General features: G+C 46.7%; 1 protein-coding gene across 1 annotated transcript in view; it reads right to left on the reverse strand.

Moving 5' to 3' along the window:
• Positions 1 to 8083: 8083 nt before the first annotated feature.
• LOC129827695 (phosphatidylinositol 3,4,5-trisphosphate 5-phosphatase 2B-like) overlaps positions 8084 to 23026 on the reverse strand; it is a gene marked incomplete in the record, with an annotated part of 29802 nt that continues 14859 nt past the window's right edge. Inside the window, 15 exon segments of the mRNA XM_055888770.1 lie at positions 8084 to 8974; positions 9072 to 9181; positions 9349 to 10141; positions 10281 to 10362; positions 12083 to 12235; positions 12710 to 12797; positions 14255 to 14343; positions 17166 to 17279; positions 17381 to 17464; positions 19737 to 19818; positions 20283 to 20371; positions 20919 to 21018; positions 21173 to 21311; positions 21523 to 21619; positions 21803 to 21920. Coding sequence (XP_055744745.1) covers positions 8875 to 8974; positions 9072 to 9181; positions 9349 to 10141; positions 10281 to 10362; positions 12083 to 12235; positions 12710 to 12797; positions 14255 to 14343; positions 17166 to 17279; positions 17381 to 17464; positions 19737 to 19818; positions 20283 to 20371; positions 20919 to 21018; positions 21173 to 21311; positions 21523 to 21619; positions 21803 to 21920 — 2238 coding nt within the window.

Genomic DNA, 23026 nt, shown 5'->3' on the forward strand with positions numbered 1-23026 from the left:
AATGATAAAACATGATCATAAAGAAGTAAATGTGGGCAGGATGAGCAGTAACCTAGTGTTGGAAGAGATACATAGTACAGTTCTTATCTGGCTGGCAATGTCAGTTTTCTCATGACTCGAAACGGGCCCACCAGAAACCACAATATGTATTCTCCTAGAGATATACATATTAGATCAGGGGTCATAATTACCAAGTGTTTTAGAGTGGGAGTGCCGATCTAGAATCAGCTTTGCATTTTAGATCACAATGACTAAGATTGTATTGACAGGGAGGACCTGACCCTAGATCAGCACTCCTACTCTGAGACGCTATGTGAATACGGGTCCAGATTCCATTACTGTACAATAGATAGTGATATGTAGACAGTGTGTCTACAAAGCCATAGGGCTGGCCCTGTAGGAAAATATAGATTTGATTTATGACACCTTAAGTGTGTTTATCTAAGTGGACGAATTCCTGCAGGATATCCAAAACAATGTACTGACTCATACAGTAAAATAACATAGGGACACACCTCTGCAGGAAGAGAGATCTCTTTACATCATTGTGATCACCAATAACAGGATGCTAACGCTGAAAATTTCCCAGGACATAGACATATCTGATATGGGCAGAAAGCTTAAATTCTTGTTAACCTAACTGCACTGTCCAATTTACAGTAGCTATTGCATTGAAAGAATACCATGCTATTGTTTGAGGAGACTGCACAATTATGAACTTAACAAATTTATTAATAAACCAATTAGGCACATTTGGGCAGTTTTGATACAACATTCTTAACAGATATGCAGTGGTTCATTGGATCAGTCTAAAACTTTGCGCATACACTGCTGCCATCTAGTGGATAAAATCTAAATTGCGCCTGGGCTGGAATAATACATTATGGCCTTTCTCTTGCATTTCAAAGCTGATGGGAAATGTTTTTTTAAAACACATGTTTTTTTCTTTGTATTATCTTTTACCAGATCTAATGTGTTATATTGTCCTACATTAATTTCACATTTCCGCAAACTGCAAAGTGTTTCCTTTCAAATGGTATCAAGAATATGCATATCCTTGCCTCAGGTCCTGAGCTACAGGCAGTTAGATTTGTGTATGTCATTTTAGGCGAAAATTGAAAAAAAGGTCAGATCCTTAAGAGATAAGTTAATATTTTTGCCCTTACAGATGCCCTAGCAAAAACAAGATCACTTTCACACATGTGAAAGATTGCTATGGAGGATTTATACTGTGAATAACTATTGATGATAAATGTGCAAATTCGGTTCTTCTAACAGATTCGGTTCATTTAAGTGTCATGGTGTCATGGTGCTAGTTTGCTATGCATTCTTTCAGTGGGGCCGGCAGTGCTACTACTTATATCCTGGGGCCAGTTCAGCTTTGGAGAGGAGCCAGGGTTACGATGGTAATTTGTCCTCCTGCCCGTCCTCTGCCTTCCCCTTTAAAGCCTGACCCCTGACCCTTGGAGAAGTCAGTACTGCTGTGTGTGTGTTGTGTATGTGTGTGTGGTGTGTGTTTGTATGCACACTACAGAAACCCATTCAATTTGCCCTCCTGCCCCGCCTCTCCTGGAGGGCAGGCAGTATGCCCCCAGTGATGCATTGGACTGACCACACCACCCTCTGGAGAGACCTGCGGTTGTGGACTGTGCAATTGCCGTTCCAGATGGTGATACAGCCTGACAGGATGCTCCCAATTTTGTATTTGTAGAAGTCTATGAGGGTGTTGGGTTCTGAAAATATGAAATATACTTATTCATGTCACGGAGGGAGAGTTGGGAACGTATAATGTTTACATTCTGTCCCGACATGTTATTGTTAGCCATCAGGGATCCGATGGGAGGAAAAAAGACACAGTCTGATACGAGTAAACATGACAGCCGTGAGTTGGGGCAGAGGTCAGGTCAGATGAAGTGAGGAAGAACAGATATCACTAAGGTTCTGTCTAGCAACAGAGATGCATTGGCTGTTCAGATGTGTAGGAGGAGACGCAGCATAGGATCAAGGGTAAAATATCAGTGCTTCCGTAAATATGTATTTTGTCTTATGCAGCTGTATTGACCCAATGGGTGAATAAACTTGGTTGGAGCTTTCATAGTGGCAGTGGTTGGAGCTTTCTAAGGCAGTGCAATGCAGTGCTAACTGTGCCATTAGAGAACCTGGTTAGAGCCCAGGCTCTGTCGCAGCCGGCCATGACCAGGAGACCAATGGGGTGGCGCACAATTGGTCCAGCATCGTCAGGGTTAGGTGAGGGTTTACCCAGCAGGGATATTCCTGTCCCATCGTGAACCAATGACTCCTGTGGCGGGCCGGGCGCAGTGCACAATGACATGGTCGCCAGTTGTACGGTGTTTCCTCCGACACATTGGTGCGGCTGGCTTCCGGGTTAAGCGGGCGTTGTGTCAAGAGGCAGTGTGGAATGGCTAGGTTATGTTTCTGAGGACGCACGGCATACAACCTTCGCCTCTCCCGAGTCCGTACGACATGTGCGGCAATGGTGCAGGACTGTAACAACCAATTGTCTACCACGAAATTGGTGAGAAAAAGGGGTAAAAAAATGAGGAGGCTTATGGCTTGGGGGTAGAAGCTGGTTAGAAGCCTCTTGGTCCTAGACTTGGCGCTCCGGTACCCCTTGCCATGCGGTAGGGCCTTCCTCTGGGCCTTCCTCTGGGCCTTCCTCTGGGCCTTCCTCTGACGCCGCCTGGTACAGATGTCCTGGATGACAAGAAGCTTGGCCCCGGTGATATACTGGGCCGTACGCACTACCCTCTGTAGTGCCTTGTGGTCGGAGGCCGAGCAATTGTCATACCAGGCAGTGATGCAACCCGTCAGGATGCTCTCGATGTTGCAGCTGTAAAACTTTTTGAGGATCTGAGGATCTGAGGACCCATTCCAAATCTTTTCAGTCTCCTGAGGGGGAATAGGTTTTGTCGTGCCCTCTTCACAACTGTCATGGTGTGCTTGTACCATGTTAGTTTGTCGGTGATGTGGACGCCAAGGAACTTGAAGCTCTCAACCTGCTCCACTACAGCCCCGTCGATGAGAATGGGGATGAGCTCGGTCCTCCTTTTTCTGTTGTCCACAATAATCTCCTTTGTCTTGATCACGTTGAGGGAGAGGTTGTTGTCCTTGAACCACACCGTTAGGTCTCTGACCTCCTCCCCATTGGCTGTCTCATCGTTGTCGGTGATCAGGCCTACCACTGTTGTGTCATCAGCAAACTTAATGATGGTGTTGGAGTTGTGCCTGGCCGTGCGATCATGAGTGAACAGGGAGTACAGGAGGGGACTAAGCATGCAACCCTGAGGGGCCCCCGTGTTGAGGATCAGCATGGCGGATGTGTTGTTACCTACCCTTACCTCCTGGGGGGGGGGGGGGGGGGGGGGGGGGGGCTGTCAGGAAGACCAGGATCCAGTTGTAGAGGGAGGTGTTTAGTCCTAAGGTCCTTAGCTTAGTGATGAGCTTTTAGGGCCCTATGGTATTGAACGCTGAGCTGTAGTCAATGAATAGCATTGTCCCATAGGTTTTCCTTTTGCCCAGGTGTGAAAGGGCAGTGTGGAGTGCAATAGAGATTGCATCATTTGTGAAATTGTAGGGGTGGTATGCAAATTGAAGTGGGTCTACGGTTTCTGGGATAATGGTGTTGATGTGAGCCATGACCTGCCCTTCAAAGCACTTCATGGCTACAGACGTGAGTGCTACGGGTCGGTAGTCATTTAGGAAGGTTACCTTAGTGTTCGTTGGCACAGAGACTATGGTGGTCTATTTAAAACATGTTGGTATTACAGACTCAGACAGGGAGAGGTTGAAATTGTCAGTGAAGACACTTGCCAGTTGGTCAGTGCATGCTCGGAGTACACGTCCTGGTAATCTGTTTGGCCCTGCGTCCTTGTGAATTACTCAAATCGGCTGTGGAGAGCGTAATCACACAGTCATCCGGAACAGCCGATGCTCTCATGTATGTTTCAGTGTTACTTGCCTCAAAGCGAGTATAGAAGTAGTTTAGCTCGTCTGGCAGGCTCGTGTCGCTAGGCAGCTCTCGGCTTTGTAGTCTATAATAGTTTGCAAGCCCTGCCACGTCCGACGAGCGTCAAACCTGGTGTAGTACGATTCGATCTTAGTCCTGTATTGATGCTTTGCCTGTTTGATGTTTTCGTCGGAGGGTAAAGCAGGATTTCTTATAAGCTTCCGGGTTAGAGTCCCGCTCCTTGAAAGCGGCAGCTCTAACCTTTAGCTCAGCGTGAATGTTGCCTGTAATCCATGGCTTCTGGTTGGGGTATGTACGTACAGTCACTGTGGGGACAACGTCATCGATGCACTTATTGATGAAGCCAGTGACTGATTTGGTGCACTCCTCAATGCTATCTATAGAATCCCGTAACATATTTACAGTCTGTGTTAGCAAAACAGACCTGTAGCTTAGCATCTGTTTCATCTGACCACTTTTTTATAGACCGAGTCACCGGTGCTTCCTGCTTAAAGTTTGGCTTGTAAGCAGGAATGAGAAGGGTATAATTATGGTCAGATTTGCAAAATGGAGGGCGAGGGAGAGCTTGGTATGCGTCTCTGTGTGTGGAGTAAAGGTGGTCTAGAGTTTTTATCCTCTCTGGTTGCACATTTAACATGCTGATAGAAATTAGGTCAAACGGATTTAAGTTCCCTGCATTAAAATCCACGGCCACTAGGAGCGACAATATTCCTCTCTGCTGTCTCCTGAAGTCCACATATCTGTCCTTAGTTTTGTTGACGTCGAGGTAGAGGTTATTTTCCTGGCACCACTCCGTCAGGGCTCTCACTTCCCTGTAGGCTGTCTCATTGTTGTTGGGAGTCAGGCTTACCACTGTTGTGTCATCAGCAAAGTTGTTGATTGAGTTGGAGACGTGCCCGGCCACGCAGTCATGAATAATATTACTGCATCCATGTTTGGTCTATATGAGCCTTGTTCTCTGAGGAGAACTTTGATGACATCTATATGGATGTATGATGTTTAACACATCTCTGTGGTCCTTTTATTTTTTTCAGCGTGACCTCTAACAACTTTTTCTGTATGCAAGAGGTTTTATTGCCCTTCTTAGGAATGCTGCCTCATCTGCATTGGACCCATCCCCCAGACAAACCTTTGGATGCTGTGACCTCCTGTGTGGAGGTTGGGCTAGCTAGTTTAATGTCAGTGTACCTTGAAATGGTCTGATTGGTCTACGGTGGTCAGTTTTGGTTTGAAAAAGTCACACCTTCATAGGTATACATTGTTCCGTCCTGCTTCTTCTTGTATCCTGTCCTTGGAGAAAAAGTCTTATGAGGAATGCTCTCTTTTCTAGGCTAGCTACTAGGCTTATGGCCCGAGTAGGACTGATTTGTTCATGCTTTGTCTTGTAACTTTACGATGTACAACATATGCCTAAACTAATGCCTTGTTGACAGTAATATCTTGTAACTTATGATTTTGCCTTGTATAATGTAATTAATTCCTTTTATAATGTTATTAAATAGCTGCATTTTATATTCAATCTAATGACCATTTCTTGAACTTAGTCAGCTAAACTATTAATACCACCCGGGCTCCCGGGTGGCGCAGTGGTCTAGGGCACTGCATCGCAGTGCTATCTGCACCACCAGTGTCTCTGGGTTCGCGCCCAGGCTGGGCTGGGTTCGCGCCCAGGCTCTGTCGCAGCTGGCAGCAACCGCGAGGTCCGTGGGGCGACGCACAATTGGCATAGCGTCGTCCGGGTTAGGGAGGGTTTGGCCGGTAGGGATATCCTTGTCTCAGTATGTAAAATGTAATAAAATGTATGCACTCTACTGTAAGTTGCTCTGGATAAGAGCGTCTGCTAAATGACTAAAAATGTAAATGTAATACTTGATTGCAAATTGTTTAATCCTAATATCTAATGGAGTCAAATATGTGATATGCATATTATTGAATATAATTTAGCCCTGTGTGTGTGTGTGTGTGTGTGTGTGTGTGTGTGTGTGTGTGTGTGTGTGTGTGTGTGTGTGTGTGTGTGTGTGTGTGTGTGTGTGTGTGTGTGTGTGTGTGTGTGTGTGTGTGTGTGTGTGTGTGTGTCCACGTGTGTATGTGATGGCCTGTTAATGGCTCATAAGCCTGGAATGTGAGTGGGCCACTGACGCAGCACACTAGAGAAACCCATTCAATTTGCCCTCCTGCCCCTCCTCTCCCTTCCCCTGTTGAGCCTGACTCCTGACCCTTGGATAAGTCAGTACTACTGTGTGTGTGTGTGTGTCTGCACGTGTGTTTGTGACGACCTGTTAATGGCTCACGAGCCTGGAATTTGAGTGGGTCAGTGACGTATCACACTACTGAAACCCACTCAGTACCAATCAAAGGACAGGCTGACTGGCTTTATATAGCATTCACAGACAGACTCAGTGTACTGTATTTTCCTTTAGATCAACATCTAATACATTGTTTAGTAGACTACTTTGGGAATGAGTTAGCAGCAGGTGAGCATTCAGACAATCACACTGTATCACAGTCACACCGAATCACAGCCACACAGAATCACAGTTACACTGTATCACAGTCACACTGTATCACAGTCACACTGAATCACAGTCACACCTTATCACAGCCACACTGAATCACAGTCACACTGTATCACAGTCACACTGAATCACAGTCACACTAAATCACAGTCACACTGTATCACAGTCACACTGAATCACAGTCACACATTATCACAGCCACACTGAATAACAGTCACACCTTATCACAAGCACACTGAATCACAGTCACACTGTATAAGACATCTTTGTTACAAACCTGGCATTGAACCAAGCTCCTGTAGTGGCAGGACAATGGCTGTTTGTTTTATAGAGAAGCAGGCAGGATCACTGTTTTGAAATTCTGCCACATTCTGCCAAACCTCAGCGGTCAGCCAGGCGGTCACTGACACATACCTGCTGTCAGGGGAATCAAAGGAAAGTGTTGGCTCATGTTTTATCTTGCTTTATCTTGGCCAGGTCGCAGTTGCAAATGAAAACGTGTTCTCAACTAGCCTACCTAGTTAAATAAAGGTGAAATAAAAAAAAGAAAAAATAAATGTTATCTAAATGACCTGTCGTGTTGTATACACCACCACAGAAGATAGCTAATACAGAGACCAATAATATATACAGATTTCTCATCAGCTCACACAGACAAACCCATCATCCACTCTTACCTGTTGATAACTATAGAAGTAGAATGAGTAGTACTGACAGAACTAGCTAACCCGCATACAGTGTCCTTGTATTGGCAGAACATTTGCTGTAAGGACTGATACTTGTTATTTTCCCACGATGACTGTTGCTCAATGGTTACATTCTTGGAATGTCACAATTTACATAAGAGAGAACATGTTTTTCTTCAAACATGCAGGTCTTGATCTATTGAGCTACCGGGTGAGTCTACCACAGAGACAGAGTAGTGTGGTTTTGTGGGTGTAAGTGACGATATAGTGTGAAAACAGACACAGGAAGTTTTGCTTCAAGTCTAAACGAGAAGATGGTGAATGAAGAAAGACTTTGAGAAAAGTTACGATAAGCAAATTAAACAGTCATAAATGATTACTAAACCTGTGATGATTTTGCAATTTCAGTGAGTGATGGGAGTTATTCAATTGTGTTTCGGTCAAGTCTATGATTGGAATGTAATTGTGCTTATACCTAGCTTTCTAGCGTAACGATTATATCAAGGTGTGGTCTTCTGGATTGGCTTTCCCACCGGTGGATGTTTGTACCAGCAAACATGATGCCATAGTGCAGTCTGTGATATCAAACCTCCCAATGCTCGATCTCATTTGTTTTGCACGGTCCCCAATGTCCTGATGAATATGTACAGTCCATTTCATAATGTTGTCACAATATTGTTTTTTTCATATCGTCTCCCATTGGGTTGAATGAATGTAATATACATGTAAAACTCATGAACTTCCTTCAACAACCTTCAGAGGATAAAGTTGTAAAGTGTCAAGATCCACAGATAAGTGGCACCGCTGACAAAGAACCACAGGCATCAAGAACAGGTTTAACGCCCTCGAACGTTCACACAATAGCAATGTCCAAGAACCCACACTATCTGTCACTCAGTCAACAGTTCGATTTATACAATTCTGTTTGAAAAGGCAGTAAAATAAAATATGGTACAGTGCACAGAAACACATGTTAAATGGGTGTGTGGCCCTTGAAGAGCACACAAGAGTTATGGTCTAAGAGAGAGATAACCAGATAGAGAAACAGGATATACAATGTAGGAGTAATGGACAGAATGTAAATAAACTAGCCCAGGGTTCACTAATTCCTCCCAATGGATTCTCCTCTTATCACTAAGATCAACTACACCCTGGTTACAACATAATGCTACCATCAGACAGCAAACCAGGCAGTTTTTAATATTAACTTTACAGGCCATGTTAAAACGTGGACTGGCAAATATGTACAGCTATATATTTCCCCCTCCATGGCCTTTATTGAGTGCTTTAACAAGCTCTGTGCTGTTCTCTATATCGGCAGAGGAGTGGAACGAGCAGGGGACGAGGTCATGGGTGTGAGTGCTCAGTAAACACTACATTCTGGTGACTGCTGAGGAGACGCATAGCCAATATTTAGCTATGTGGATCTAAATTGGATATAAAATGTTTGACAGTGACTTGAGTCCACATCTCTCATTTGAAGGTGTACACGTGAATGGTAAGGGATATGAGATGAGGATTTCATGGGACATGCATTGCGTCTTTTGTGTGTTGGCATAAAAGCAACTCGTTGTTACTGTAAATAAAATGATGGCGAGGAGAAGAGGCGACTTGTATTCCATTATGGCATCTGTCACTGATGTCCATCGGCTTCCGTTTGAGAACTCAAACAACGTAAGTAGGTCTATAGTGAATCCCAGATCCTGGGTAGGTTCTCCAGGATCCTCCGGCGATGCGAGGGGTTTGACACTCCGGCTGCACGCAGGTCCTCCTCTGTGATGCCACTGTGGAGAGGGCAAAGGTCATAAAGGTATCGCTAACTGACTTAGACCACTGAGACCAAAATAATCAGTTTCCATTGACTATTATTCTTCCTCTCACCTGAAGTAGTCCAGGTCGTCCCAGCCATTGAGGCTGAGTCCCAGGGTGTAATTCTGCAGACCCAGCGTGCTGAGTAGCTCCCGCACAGTCTCTGGAGCCCCACGGAGGACCTGCATTAGACATCCCCCCCAAAACATCCCTCTAAAAATGAGCCCACACCAAAGTGTCTGTTGCCATATTATTGAGGCTAGGACTTTCTCCCGATCACGTGAACTTTAAGAAAAACCTTTGGCCCATGACTAGTCCCACTCTCTACATATTGTGTCTAGTCACCCACCTCTTTCTCCCAGCAGTAGCCTCTCTCGGTAGACATGGCCAGGTCATTCCTCTGGGCCGGTCTCAGGCGTGGTGTGGATGGAGCCCTGAGGTCCACAGGGAAGAAGTCCACCTCACTTAGTGACTTGGCAATCTGCAGGGCTGTGAGGGAGTGGTCCCCTAGGGGTTCAACTGGCTGCTCCGCCACCCAGGGGGCTGAGGCCTGGACGTGGGGCACGTGGGTGGACACATAGGTGTAGAGGGAGGTGGGTTTGCTGCTCCTTACAGGGCTGTCTCGTTCCTGTTGGTGCACCCTAGGCTGTTCTCTCCTGGGGGTCTCTCTGATGACAGCGGAGTGGTCCGTGTACATGTTCCTCTGGTACTTGGGAGGCAGGATGGCGTCCTGGACAACATGGTTTTTGCTTGGTTGTGGTTGTATGGGCTGTTCATGATAGTGAGAGGTGGTGGTGGGGTTTGCGGCAGGGGGGATTGGCGATGGGTTTTTTGCTGGGAAGAGCTGATAGGAGGAGTTGGCCTGGGGAGGATGATGGTCATTGGAGGAGGAGTAGTGGGGCAGGATGCCTGGAATCTCGATTTCAGTGAAGTCCGACCTGCGAGCGGACTTCCTGTCATAGCCACGCCCCCCAGAGAGCTTTGGGAGCTGCAGCGCTGAGTCGCCGGCCCAGACCACTTGGAGGTCCCTACGAGGGGGTGGAGCCTCCTCCACCCTGCGCAGGACAGACACACCTTCAAATATGAAGTAAGCGGGGTTTGTGTAACTGCTAGGGGCTGGCTTGGGTGGAGGGGGTGAGGATCTGAAATGAATGGACAAATCATAAAGAGAGTAAACCAGAACTATATGCCCATCACTAACCAACTACATCTTTAATCAAATGTTGACAATGTATCTTAGTTTCACTGTGAGCGTCTTGAAAAACTCCAAAATATCCTCACCGGCTGATAGGTGCCTGAGTGGACTGAGGAGACAAGTGTCCCCTCACCAGACCCTTCTCGTCCTTCTCGAAGCAGAACCACTCTGAAAAAGCCAACAGGTGATTACTGGACATGATATAACTCATGTCTTCTTCATGTGTTGTGTGTTGTCTGGGGTAAAGACCCAGACTAGCATGTGGTGGCAGTGTTTGTGTGTTGCCATGGCAACGTGTGAGGCTTGACCTATAGGGTTAAGGGGACCCACTCACACTGTATCCTTTGAATGTGTCAGGACGCATCTGGTCAGGCTCAGCCAGGGAGGAGCCAAAAGAGGATGCCATGGCAGAGACCAGAGAGAGAGAAAGCCTTGGATTGTTGAGGAACCAAATAGAGGAAGTCAGGGCAGAGACCAGAGACAGAGAAAGCCTTGGATTGTTGAGGAACCAAATAGAGGAAGTCAGGGCAGAGACCAGAGACCAGAGAGAAAGCCTTGGGTCATTGAGGAGCCAAAAATAGGAAGTAAGGGTAGAGACCAGAGAGAGAGAGAAAGCCTTGGGTCGTTGAGGAGCCAAAAATAGGAAGTAAGGGTAGAGACTAGAGAGAGAGAGAAAGCCTGGGGTCGTTGAGGAGCCAAAAATAGGAAGTAAGGGTAGAGACCAGAGAGAGAGAGAAAGCCTGGGGTCGTTGAGGAGCCAAAAAGAGGAAGTCAGGGCAGAGACCAGAGAGAGAAAAAGTCAAGCCTTGGATCATTGAGGAGCCAAAAAGAAGAAACCAGGGCACAGACCAGAGAGAGAAAGCCAAGATGTGGATCATTGAGGAGCCAAATAGAGGAAGCATTGAGAGATACACAGGAGAACAAGAGGGCACATGGACTGTCACGATGGAAACCCAGCGAGAAGCGATAGTACGAGCAGAGTGAAGAGAGGAGACGAAACGAGAAGAGTGGAGAGTGAAGAGAGGAGAGCAGAGTGAAGAGAGGAGAGCAGAGTGAAGAGACTAAATGAGAGGAGAGCAGAGTGAAGAGAGGAGAGCAGAGTGAAGAGAGGAGAGCAGAGTGAAGAGACTAAACGAGAGGAGAGCAGAGTGAAGAGAGGAGAGCAGAGTGAAGAGAGGAGAGCAGAGCGAAGAGAGGAGAGCAGAGTGAAGAGAGGAGAGCAGAGTGAAGAGACTAAAGGAGAGGAGAGCAGAGTGAAGAGAGGAGAGCAGAGTGAAGAGAGGAGAGCAGAGTGAAGAGAGGAGAGCAGAGTGAAGAGAGGAGTGCAGAGTGAAGAGAGGAGAGCAGAGTGAAGAGAGGAGAGCAGAGTGAAGAGAGGAGAGCAGAGTGAAGAGAGGAGAGCAGAGTGAAGAGAGGAGAGCAGAGTGAAGAGACTAAACGAGAGGAGAGCAGAGTGAAGAGAGGAAAGCAGAGTGAAGAGAGGAGAGCAGAGCGAAGAGAGGAGAGCAGAGTGAAGAGACTAAACGAGAGGAGAGCAGAGTGAAGAGAGGAGAGCAGAGTGAAGAGACTAAACGAGAGGAGAGCAGAGTGAAGAGAGGAGAGCAGAGTGACGAGACTAAACGAGAGGAGAGCAGAGTGAAGAGAGGAGAGCAGAGTGAAGAGAGGAGAGCAGAGTGAAGAGAGGAGAGCAGAGTGAAGAGAGGAGATCAGAGGGAAGAGAGGAGAGCAGAGTGAAGAGAGGAGAGCAGAGTGAAGAGAGGAGAGCAGAGTGAAGAGAGGAGAGCAGAGTGAAGAGAGGAGTGCAGAGTGAAGAGAGGAGAGCAGAGTGAAGAGAGGAAAGCAGAGTGAAGAGAGGAGAGGTTGGCAGGATGGCAGCAGGCTAACCTACCGTAGATCTTCTCACGTGTTCTTCGCCGGTCCTTGGGCACGTGGACCCTGACCCGCCCACGTATGGAGCCCATCTCCTCGCCCCGGTGGGTCAGAAACGTCTCAAACTGCTCCGCCGCACCGATGAGGGAGCGCAGCGCCACACAGCACTCACCTACAGGACCAACAGTAGAATTAACAGTGAAGTGGGATGAAGCTTCTTTCTCCCGTAATGGTTAAGATTAAGACTTGGAAAAGGTGAACTGGTCATTGATCTGTGCCTAAAATACACTTGTCAATGAATAGGTTTCAAGGGGGCGTTGATTGACTTCTTGCAAAATGACTGATGAGAGGCAAAGTAGTGAATGGTGGTGGTTATGAACATGAAGGGAAGGACCTATGGGCTCTCGAGTGGGGCAGTGTTCTAAGGCACTGCATCACAGTGCTAGCGGCGTCACTACAGATCCTGGTTCAATCCCGGGCTGTATCACAACCGGCAGTGATCGGAAGTCCTATAGGGCGGAGCACAATTGGCCCAGCATCGTCCTGGTTAGGGTTTGGCCGGTGTAGGCCGTCCTTGTAAATAAGAATTTGTTCTTAACTGACTTGCCAAGTTAAATAAAGGTGAAATAAAAGACTCATGACCAACCGTATGACTCAAACCCATCACATGACTTGACGCACAGCAGGAGGTGCTGATCCTGAAGGTACTCCATGTCAGAGACGATCGGGAGAAGCTATGATATGTAGACACACACAAAGGTTAGCTACAGTGCATTCTAAACATATATATTTTTCCCCCTCATCAATCAAATTTTTTTGCAATATCACATTTACATAAGTATTCATACCCTTTACTCAGTACTTTGTTGAAGCACCTTTGGCAGCAATTACAGCCTCAAGTCTTCTTGAGAATGATACTACAAGCTTATCACACCTGTATTTGGGGAATTTCTCCCATTGTTCTCTGCAGATCCTCTCAAGCTCTGTCAGGTTGGATGGGGAGTGTCGCTGCACAGCTATTTTCAGGTCTCTCCAGAGATGTTCGATCGGGTTCAAGTCCGAGACTTGTCCCGAAGCAACTCTTGTGTTGTCTTGGCTATGTGCTTAGGGTTGTTGTCCTGTTGGAAGGTGAATCGTCGCCCAAGTTTGAGGTCCTGAGAGCTCTGGAGCAGGTTTTCATCAAGGATCTCTCTGTACTTTGCTCCGTTCATCTTTCCCTCGATCCTGACTAGTCTCCCAGTCCCTGTTGCTGAAAAACATCCCCACAGCATGATGCTGCCACCACCATGCTTTACTGTAGGGATGGTGCCAGGTTTCCTCCAGACGTGACGCTTGGCATTCAGACCAGAGAATCTTGTTTCTAATGGTCTGAGAGTCCTTTAGGTGCCTTTGGCAAACTCCAAGCGGGCTGTCATGTGCCATTTACTGAGGAGTGGCTTCCGTCTGGGCACTCTACCATAAAGGCCTGATTGGTGGAGTGCTGCAGAGATGGTTGTCTTTCTGGGAGGTTCTCCAATCTCCACAGAGGAACTCTGGAGCTCTGTCAGAGTGACCAACGGGTTCTAGGTCACCTCCTTGACCAAGGCCCTTCTCCCCGAATTGCTCAGTTTGTCCGGGCGGCCAGCTCTGGGAAGTCTTGGTGGTTCCAAACTTCTTTCATATAAGAATGATGGAGGCCAGTGTGTTTTTGGGGACCTTCAATGCTGCAGACATTTTTTGGTACCCTTCCCCAGATCTGTGCCTCGACACAATCCTGTCTCGGAGCTCTATGGACAATTCCTTTGACCTCATGGCTTGGTTTTTGCTCTGACATGCACTGTCAACTGTGGGACCTTTATATAGACAGGTGTGTGCCTTTCCAATCATGTCGATTCAATTGAATTTAACACAGGTGGACACCAATGAAAAACATCTCAAGGATGATCAATGGAAACAGGATGCACCTGAGCTCAATTTCGAGTCTCATAGCAAAGGGTCTGAATACTTATGTAAATAAAGTATTTCTGTTTTTTATTGTTCATAAATTAGCAAAAATGTCTAAAAATCTGTTTTTGCTTTGTCATGATCAGGTACCGTGTGTAGCTTTATGACGAATATGTGGAAAAAGTGAAGGGGTCTGTATACTTTCCTAATGCATTGTATGTGTCTTTGGGATGGGTCTGGTCATCTATCTCCAGATTGATTTATTTACCTTGGGCAGCTGCTTGGAAGACCAGCCCAGTTTCAGGAAGCAAGGCACGTCACAGCTCTGTGAGTCATTCTCTATGGAACGGCGGATCTCTGCAAGAAAACAAAGTCATTCATCACATCCTGTCACGTTCCTGACCTGTTTTCTGTTGTTTTTGTATGTGTATGATGGTCAGGGCGTGAGTTTTGGGTGGGCAGTCTATGTTTTCTGTTTCTATGTTGGTTTTGGGTTGCCTGGTATGGCTCTTAATTAGAGGCAGGTGTTTTGCGTTTTCCTCTAATTGAGAGTCATATTTAGGTAGGGTGTTCTCACTGTTTGTTTGTGGGTGATTGTCTCCTGTGTCGTCGATGTCTGTACCATACGGGACTGTTTGGCTGTTCGTTCGTTTGATGTAGTCTGTTCCTGTCCGTGAGTTCTACGTGTAGTTATGTAAAGTTCATGTTCAGATTTCGTCTACGTCGTTTTCTTATTTTGTTAGTTTTGTAAGTGTTTTGTTTTTCGTTTTGCCGTCCTATTCAATAAAAGATGGCTTATTTTCCTACTGCTGCGTATTGGTCCACTGATCCTTCTCTCCTCTCCTCGTCCGAGGAAGAGGAGGACAACAGCCCTTACAGAATCACCCACCAAACTAGGACCAAGCGGCAAGGGAAAGCTCAACAGAGCAACCAGGACTCCTGGACTTGGGAGGAGATCCTGGACGGTAAAGGACCCTGGGCTCAGCCAGGGGAATATCGCCGTCCCAAGGCGGAGTTGGAAGCAGCGAAGGCTGAGAGGCGCTGGTATGAGGAGGCAGCGCGGCGACGCGGTTGGGAGCCCGTGAGTCAGACCCAAAAATTTCTTGGGGGGGGGGGGGCACACGAGGAGTGTGGCAAAGCCGGGTAGGATACCTGAGCCAACTCCCCGTGCTTACCGTGGAGTGAGAGGGCGTCGTACTGGTCAGACACCGTGTTATGCGGTAAAGCGCACGGTGTCCCCAGTACGCGTGCTTAGCCCAGTGCGGGCTATTCCACCTCGCCGCACTGGGAGGGCTAAGTTGGGCATCGAGCCGGATGTCATGAAGCCGGCCCAACGCATCTGGCCACCAGTGCGTCTCCTAGGGCCGGCATACATGGCACCAGCCTTACGAATGGTGTCTCCGGTTCGCCAGCATAGCCTAGTGCGGGCTATTCCACCTTGCCGCACTGGCAGGGCTACGGGCACCATTCAACCTGGTAAGGTTGGGCAGGCTCGGTGCTCAAGAGCACGTGTCCTCCTTCACGGTCCGGTATACCCGGTGCCACCTCCATGTACCAGTCCTCCGGTGGCAGCCCCCCGTACCAGGCTGTCTCTCCGGGTTCTCTCTCCAGCTGTTTCCTCCTCTCCAGCGCAGCCAGTGCCTATACCACGCACCAGGCTGTCTCTCCGTCTCCTCCCTACTGAGCTGCCCGTCGGGCCAGAGCCGTCCAGCCAGGACCAGCCAGAGCCGTCCAGCCAGGACCAGCCAGAGCCGTCCAGCCAGGACCAGCCAGAGCCGTCCTGCCATGACCAGCCAGAGCCGTCCTGCCATGACCAGCCAGAGCCGTCCTGCCATGACCAGCCAGAGCCGTCCTGCCATGACCAGCCAGAGCCGTCCAGCCGGGACCTGCCAGAGCCGTCCAGCCGGGACCTGCCAGAGCCGTCCAGCCGGGACCTGCCAGAGCCGTCCAGCCGGGACCTGCCAGAGCCGTCCAGCCGGGACCTGCCAGAGCCGTCCAGCCGGGACCTGCCAGAGCCGTCCAGCCGGGACCTGCCAGAGTCCCTCAGCCGGGACCTGCCAGAGTCCCTCAGCCGGGACCTGCCAGAGTCCCTCAGCCGGGACCTGCCAGAGTCCCTCAGCCGGGACCTGCCAGAGTCCCTCAGCCGGGACCTGCCAGAGTCCCTCAGCCGGGACCTGCCAGAGTCCCTCAGCCGGGACCTGCCAGAGTCTCTCAGCCGGGATCTGCCAGAGTCTCTCAGCCGGGATCTGCCAGAGTCTCTCAGCCGGGACCTGCCGCCCCTTGTCCCGGTGCTGCCCCTTATCCCGGTGCTGCCCCTTATCCCGGTGCTGCCCCTTATCCCGGTGCTGCCCCTTATCCCGGTGCTGGCCCTTATCCCGGTGCTGCCCCTTGTCCCGGTGCTGCCCCTTCTCCCGGTGCTGCCCCTTATCCCGGTGCTGGCCGTTCATTTAGGGGGTTTTAGTTGGAGGGTGGTCATTGGGAGGGGAATACAGAAGCGGGGAGTGACTATGGTGGTGTGGGGACAGCGTCCGGAGCCTGAGCCACCACCGTGGTCAGATGCCCACCCAGACCCTCCCCTGGACTTTGTGCTGGTGCGCCCGGCGTTTGCACCTTGAGGGGGGGGGTTCTGTCACGTTCCTGACCTGTTTTCTGTTGTTTTTGTATGTGTATGATGGTCAGGGCGTGAGTTTTGGGTGGGCAGTCTATGTTTTCTGTTTCTATGTTGGTTTTGGGTTGCCTGGTATGGCTCTTAATTAGAGGCAGGTGTTTTGCGTTTTCCTCTAATTGAGAGTCATATTTAGGTAGGGTGTTCTCACTGTTTGTTTGTGGGTGATTGTCTCCTGTGTCGTCGATGTCTGTACCATACGGGACTGTTTGGCTGTTCGTTCGTTTGATGTAGTCTGTTCCTGTCCGTGAGTTCTACGTGTAGTTATGTAAAGTTCATGTTCAGATTTCGTCTACGTCGTTTTCTTATTTTGTTAGTTTTGTAAGTGTTTTGTTTTTCGTTTTGCCGTCCTATTCAATAAAAGATGGCTTATTTTCCTACTGCTGCGTATTGGTCCACTGATCCTTCTCTCCTCTCCTCGTCCGAGGAAGAGGAGGACAACAGCCCTTACACATCCTTATATTATAGACCTTCAGATTAACTATCTGAGAACATATTATGAAAGGCAAAGCACCGTCAAGGCAGGATGAGTGAAACTCAATGAAGAACTTGGCTTTGCCGGCTGTCTTCACAATAGCCTCGATGCCCTCCAACTCTATCCAGGCCCTCTCCATGCTCAAGCTTGGCTCTGTTTGGAGGCATTAAAGGGTCACAAGCAAGCATAAACGTTATATTATATTACGTATATTAATCAAAATGATTATGCCCAAATAACTACAATGACTTCACCTGTTTTGAACTTTGATGTCACCCCTATATGGAACGTGGCGAAAACAGGCGAGTGGTCACTGGTGAACATGTCATCTGTACAACCTGGAGACAGACACAGAGATCTCAGTCATAAGGATACAGACCTGTCATAATGATACAGACCTGTCATAATGATACAGACCTGTCATAATGATACAGACCTGTCATAATGATACAGACCTGTCATAATGATACAGACCTGTCATAATGATACAGACCTGTCATAATGATACAGACCTGTCATAATGATAGAGACCAGTCATAATGATACAGACCAGTCGTAATGATACAGACCTGTCGTAATGATACCGACCTGTCATAATGATACCGACCTGTCATAATGATACCAACCTGTCATAATGATACAGACCAGTCATAATGATACAGACCAGTCATAATGATACAGACCTGTCATAATGATACAGACCTGTCATAATGATACAGACCTGTCATAATGATACAGACCAGTCATAATGATACTGACCTGTCATAATGATACAGACCTGTCATAATGATACAGACCTGTCATAATGATACAGACCTGTCATAATGATACAGACCAGTCATAATGATACAGACCAGTCATAATGATACAGACCTCTCATAATGATACAGACCAGTCATAATGATACAGACCTGTCATAATGATACAGACCTGTCATAATGATACAGCCCTGTCATAATGATACAGACCTGTCATAATGATACCGACCTGTCATAATGATACAGACCAGTCATAATGATACAGACCTGTCATAATGATACAGACCTGTTATAATGATACAGACCTGTCATAATGATACAGACCTGTCATAATGATACAGACCTGTCATAATGATACAGACCTGTCATAATGATACAGCCCTGTCATAATGATACAGACCTGTCATAATGATACAGACCAGTCATAATGATACAGACCTGTCATAAAGATACAGACCTGTCATAATGATACAGACCTGTCATAATGATACAGACCTGTCATAATGATACAGACCTGTCATAATGATACAGACCTGTCATAATAATACAGACCTGTCATAATGATACAGACCTGTCATAATGATACAGACCAGTCGTAATGATACAGACCTGTCATAATGATACAGACCTGTCGTAATGATACCGACCTGTCATAATGATACCGACCTGTCATAATGATACCGACCTGTCATAATGATACAGACCAGTCATAATGATACAGCCCTGTCATAATGATACAGACCTGTCATAATGATAACGACCTGTCATAATGATACAGACCAGTCATAATGATACAGACCTGTCATAATGATACAGACCTGTCATAATGATACAGCCCTGTCATAATGATACAGACCTGTCATAATGATACAGACCTGTCATAATGATACAGACCTGTCATAATGATACAGACCTGTCATAATGATACAGCCCTGTCATAATGATACAGACCTGTCATAATGATACAGACCAGTCATAATGATACAGACCTGTCATAATGATACAGACCTGTTATAATGATACCGACCTGTCATAATGATACCGACCTGTCATAATGATACAGACCAGTCATAATGATACAGACCAGTCATAATGATACAGACCTGTCATAATGATACAGACCTGTCATAATGATACAGACCAGTCATAATGATACAGACCTGTCATAAGGATACAGACCTGTCATAATGATACCGACCTGTCATAATGATACAGACCAGTCATAATGATACAGACCAGTCATAATGATACAGACCTGTCATAATGATACAGACCTGTCATAATAATACCGACCTGTCATAATGATACCGACCTGTCATAATGATACCAACCTGTCATAATGATACAGCCCAGTCATAATGATACCGACCTGTCATAATGATACAGACCTGTCCGTTATCATTATGCTGCTAAGTGTACCATCAAATGAGCATTCTTATGTTACTGATGATGACTTCAGTACTCTATGTTGTTCGACATTATCATCAAAACCTGTGGCATAGACTAAACGAACCATCCTTTAACGGCTGTGATGGTGTATGGTGAGTATACTGTGTTTGCTGATGGAAGTCAAAAGCATGGCCCTGGAGTCAGAGCCGCGGTGAGGAAATGACTGTTCGTCTGAGGACCACAGACCAGAGGACGTAGGAGTTGCCAATCATACCTTAACAGGGCCTCTCACATTTTACAGGAAAACAATGAAAGAAATGGCCACGAAATGTCTCATTTTGGAATGCCACAGGAAATAATACTATGATTTCCAATTTGCTGTGTCTAAATGCTAAACCACAATGCTGTTATGTCTGAGGATAATGTTATGAACCTAAAAAAGATGTCCTAAACTTAAACCCACCATAGGAGTTGCAGGTGATATGTGTCTCTGAGTAGGACTTCCACAGAATCCGGTCACACCATGACGGCACATTGACACGCACCTGTTGACACAGAACAGAGTAATGACTATATGTAAAGTCTGTTTGTGTTAGATGTGGGGTATGTGAAAATAGAATTGATTCAAAATTGAATTATACAACGAAGGGAACCCTGCACTCCAATCCTACCAGCCATTTCAGCCTGTGAGGTATTATTAGCCCCGTGACCCCTGTGACCCCCATAAAAGCCCATTGGGTTACACATAAAGGAAGTCCGGTAGGGAGCTATATGTCTCTGTTTAGTCTATTTAGGGGTGTATGGTACAGTTGTTGCAATAGCAACGCTTCCCAAGCTAGCATTATGAAATGTCCTTCTTTGTTGACAGCTTCACAAGGCTCACAAGTAATGCTTTGGGTGGATTACTCATCACTTTCGGATTGAATGTCATTCAGACAACAGCATGAAGTGGGACATGATGTAGCTTTGAGAGGTTGTGTCAGAGAGTGTCACAGGGAGGTAGACTCACGCCAGAGGTCTTGTACTTCTGCCACAGGTAGCTGTCCCTGGACCCCCTCTCGTACCGATAGGTGGGCGGAAAAACAATCTTCTCTTCCTCTTAAACCAGGACAAAGAGAGAGAAACGGACAGAGATATAGGAGAGAGAGAGAGAGATAGGAGAGATACCACAGTGTGCCATCACAGCGGCAAGATTTGTGACCTGTTACCACAAGAAAAGGGCAACCAGTGAAGAACAAACACCATTGTAAACACAACCCATGTTTATTTATCTTCCCTTTTGTACTTTAACTATTTGCACATAATATGACATTTGACATTTGAAATGTCTTTATTCTTTTGAAACTTTTTTGAGTGTAATGTTTACTGTTCATTTTGCATTGTTTATTTCACTTGTGTTTATTATCTACTTCACTTGCTTTGGCAATGTAAACATATGTTTCCCATGTCAATAAAGCCCTTCAATTGAAATTGAAGTGGAGAGAGAGAGAGAGATAAGAGAGCGAGGGGGTAGATTCTGAGACAAAAGCAATGAAGAGGAGAATTGACGGAGCAGAATCAATAACACAGCTATTTTCACCCACACATAAACAAACAGTTTGACATCAACTGGGAGGAGGACGAGGAGCACTAGGATGCTACTCACTGAAATTGAGAAAGGCCTTTCTCTTGTGTCGTTCTTGTGTTAGCTGATCAGCACACATGAGCTCATCAAACTCCCGCTTGGACACATGTTTCAGAATGTCCTGTAAAACGGGAACAGCCATGAGAGGAACACAGATTCAGTGTAAGAGAAAGCAAGGCAAGGCTCTGGGTGATGGAGATTCTCGTTGTCCGGGTTACGCTACATGTGATCTATTTTCTGGGGGCACAATGAAAGAGGAGACGGGTTTGTCTAACCTGTACATCCAGGTCCAGTCTGTAGTTGAGGTCTCCACACCAGAAGAGATGTGTGAAGCGCAGGCTCACGTCAAAGGCACTGAGCTGCCGGTCACCCAGGGACAACAGCCTGAGGATGTCGGCAAAGTTCTGGTTCCTCCTGACAGGACCACAAGCACAGGGACATTTAGGGACACACATAGATATGCTGTGAGCATACAGTAGAAACATTCACACACTGTACAGCCCTGGCATGTCACACCGTACACATCAATCTGATGACATCTGTGTTGAACAGCCAAATGTTCTACCAGTCAACCAACACCCAAATGATGTACCAAACAGCTGGACATAGGAATGGTTGTGCATACCTGACTACTTTCTCACTGCCAGAGGTCAGATGGCAGTTAACAAACCCCAAAGAGGTACTGTTGAAGAGGAAGGAGACCCCAACAGCACCCTTATTTCCTGGAAACACATCCATTTTAAAGGTTAAACTGAGCAATTAAAAACACATTTCATTCCTCTTAATCATGCTCTGATGTCTTTGGAAGTTGGCCACCGTGTGGTTTTCTGAGAGAAGGAGGAGGAGGGTGTGGTGTTATGGGTAGCCGACCCATAAACGACCCAAGTAGAGGCCTGGCATCATACCCAGTGTGTTCCCCAGGCCAGTCTTCACACTGGCTGTGTTCACATGGCTGATGCGACTCTCGTGCTCTGGCTTCACAAACACTGCCAGCCTCATGTTCCACAGGGACTGTACTGCCACCTGCAGGACACATCACCACAGAGCAGAGCAATTTTATTTTTCCTTTAGGCAAGTCAGTTATGAACACATTCTTATTTACGATGACGGCCTAGGAACAGTGGTTTAGCTGTCTTTAACAGGGGCAGAACGACAGATTTTAAACTTACCTTTACCTTAGGGATTCAATCTAGCAACCTTTCGATTACTGTCCCAATGCTCTAACATCTAGGCTACCTGCCGCCCCAATCAAGACATAGGCATAGACATATGTCTACAGTACTGCTGTGTAAACAAGACTAAAGTAATAATAACATATACTGTGTCTTGATTTTTCATGAAAGTATCGTAATCACAGACATTTGTTTTTAGACGTTTTCTTGTCAAACTCCAGTAAGAATCTGGAAAATGAATGAGAACTCAACGTCAACATGTTATTTTGTTATTTTATAGACATACAGTTTATACACCCTGTTTTATGTACCTCTTATCGACAACGTGCACATACAGTGAGCATGGGCAAAAAACGTCCATCAAACAAATATCCCATAAGGCAGGGTTCCCCAATTTGGCCCACGGTGGTTTTATTTGGCCCACGGTGGTTTTATTTGGCCCACGGTGGTTTTATTTGGCCCACGGGTGGTTTTATTTGGCCCACGGGTGGTTTTATTTGGCCCACGGGTGGTTTTATTTGGCCCACAGTGGTTTTATTTGCCCACGGTGGTATTATTTGGCCCACGGGTGGTTTTATTTGGCCCACGGGTGGTTTTATTTGGCCCACGGGTGGTTTATTTGGCCCACGGGTGATTTATTTGGCCCCCAGAAGTTTTCTAAGCATAGAAAACAGAACAATTTTTAAAATTATTTGTATTTTCATTGTTGGACACAAAAGACTGGAAAAACACCAGGAAATCAGCTCCAAGTGATTTTTATTTAAGAAATCTATTTCCAAGTATTCCCACCCAAGTTATCGTACACTAATGTCGGCATGGTTTGAAATGATTATGTTTTAGTCCAACATTATATCTGTTTGGGCTTTTGTAGTCAATTTGCTGTCTACAAATTATTAGTAATTATGTTCCAGCCCCCCGACCATCCACTCAAGAAAAAAAAAGGCCCGTGGCTGAATC

The sequence above is a fragment of the Salvelinus fontinalis genome, chromosome 29, assembly GCF_029448725.1.
Source record: "Salvelinus fontinalis isolate EN_2023a chromosome 29, ASM2944872v1, whole genome shotgun sequence".
Lineage (NCBI taxonomy): Eukaryota > Metazoa > Chordata > Actinopteri > Salmoniformes > Salmonidae > Salvelinus > Salvelinus fontinalis.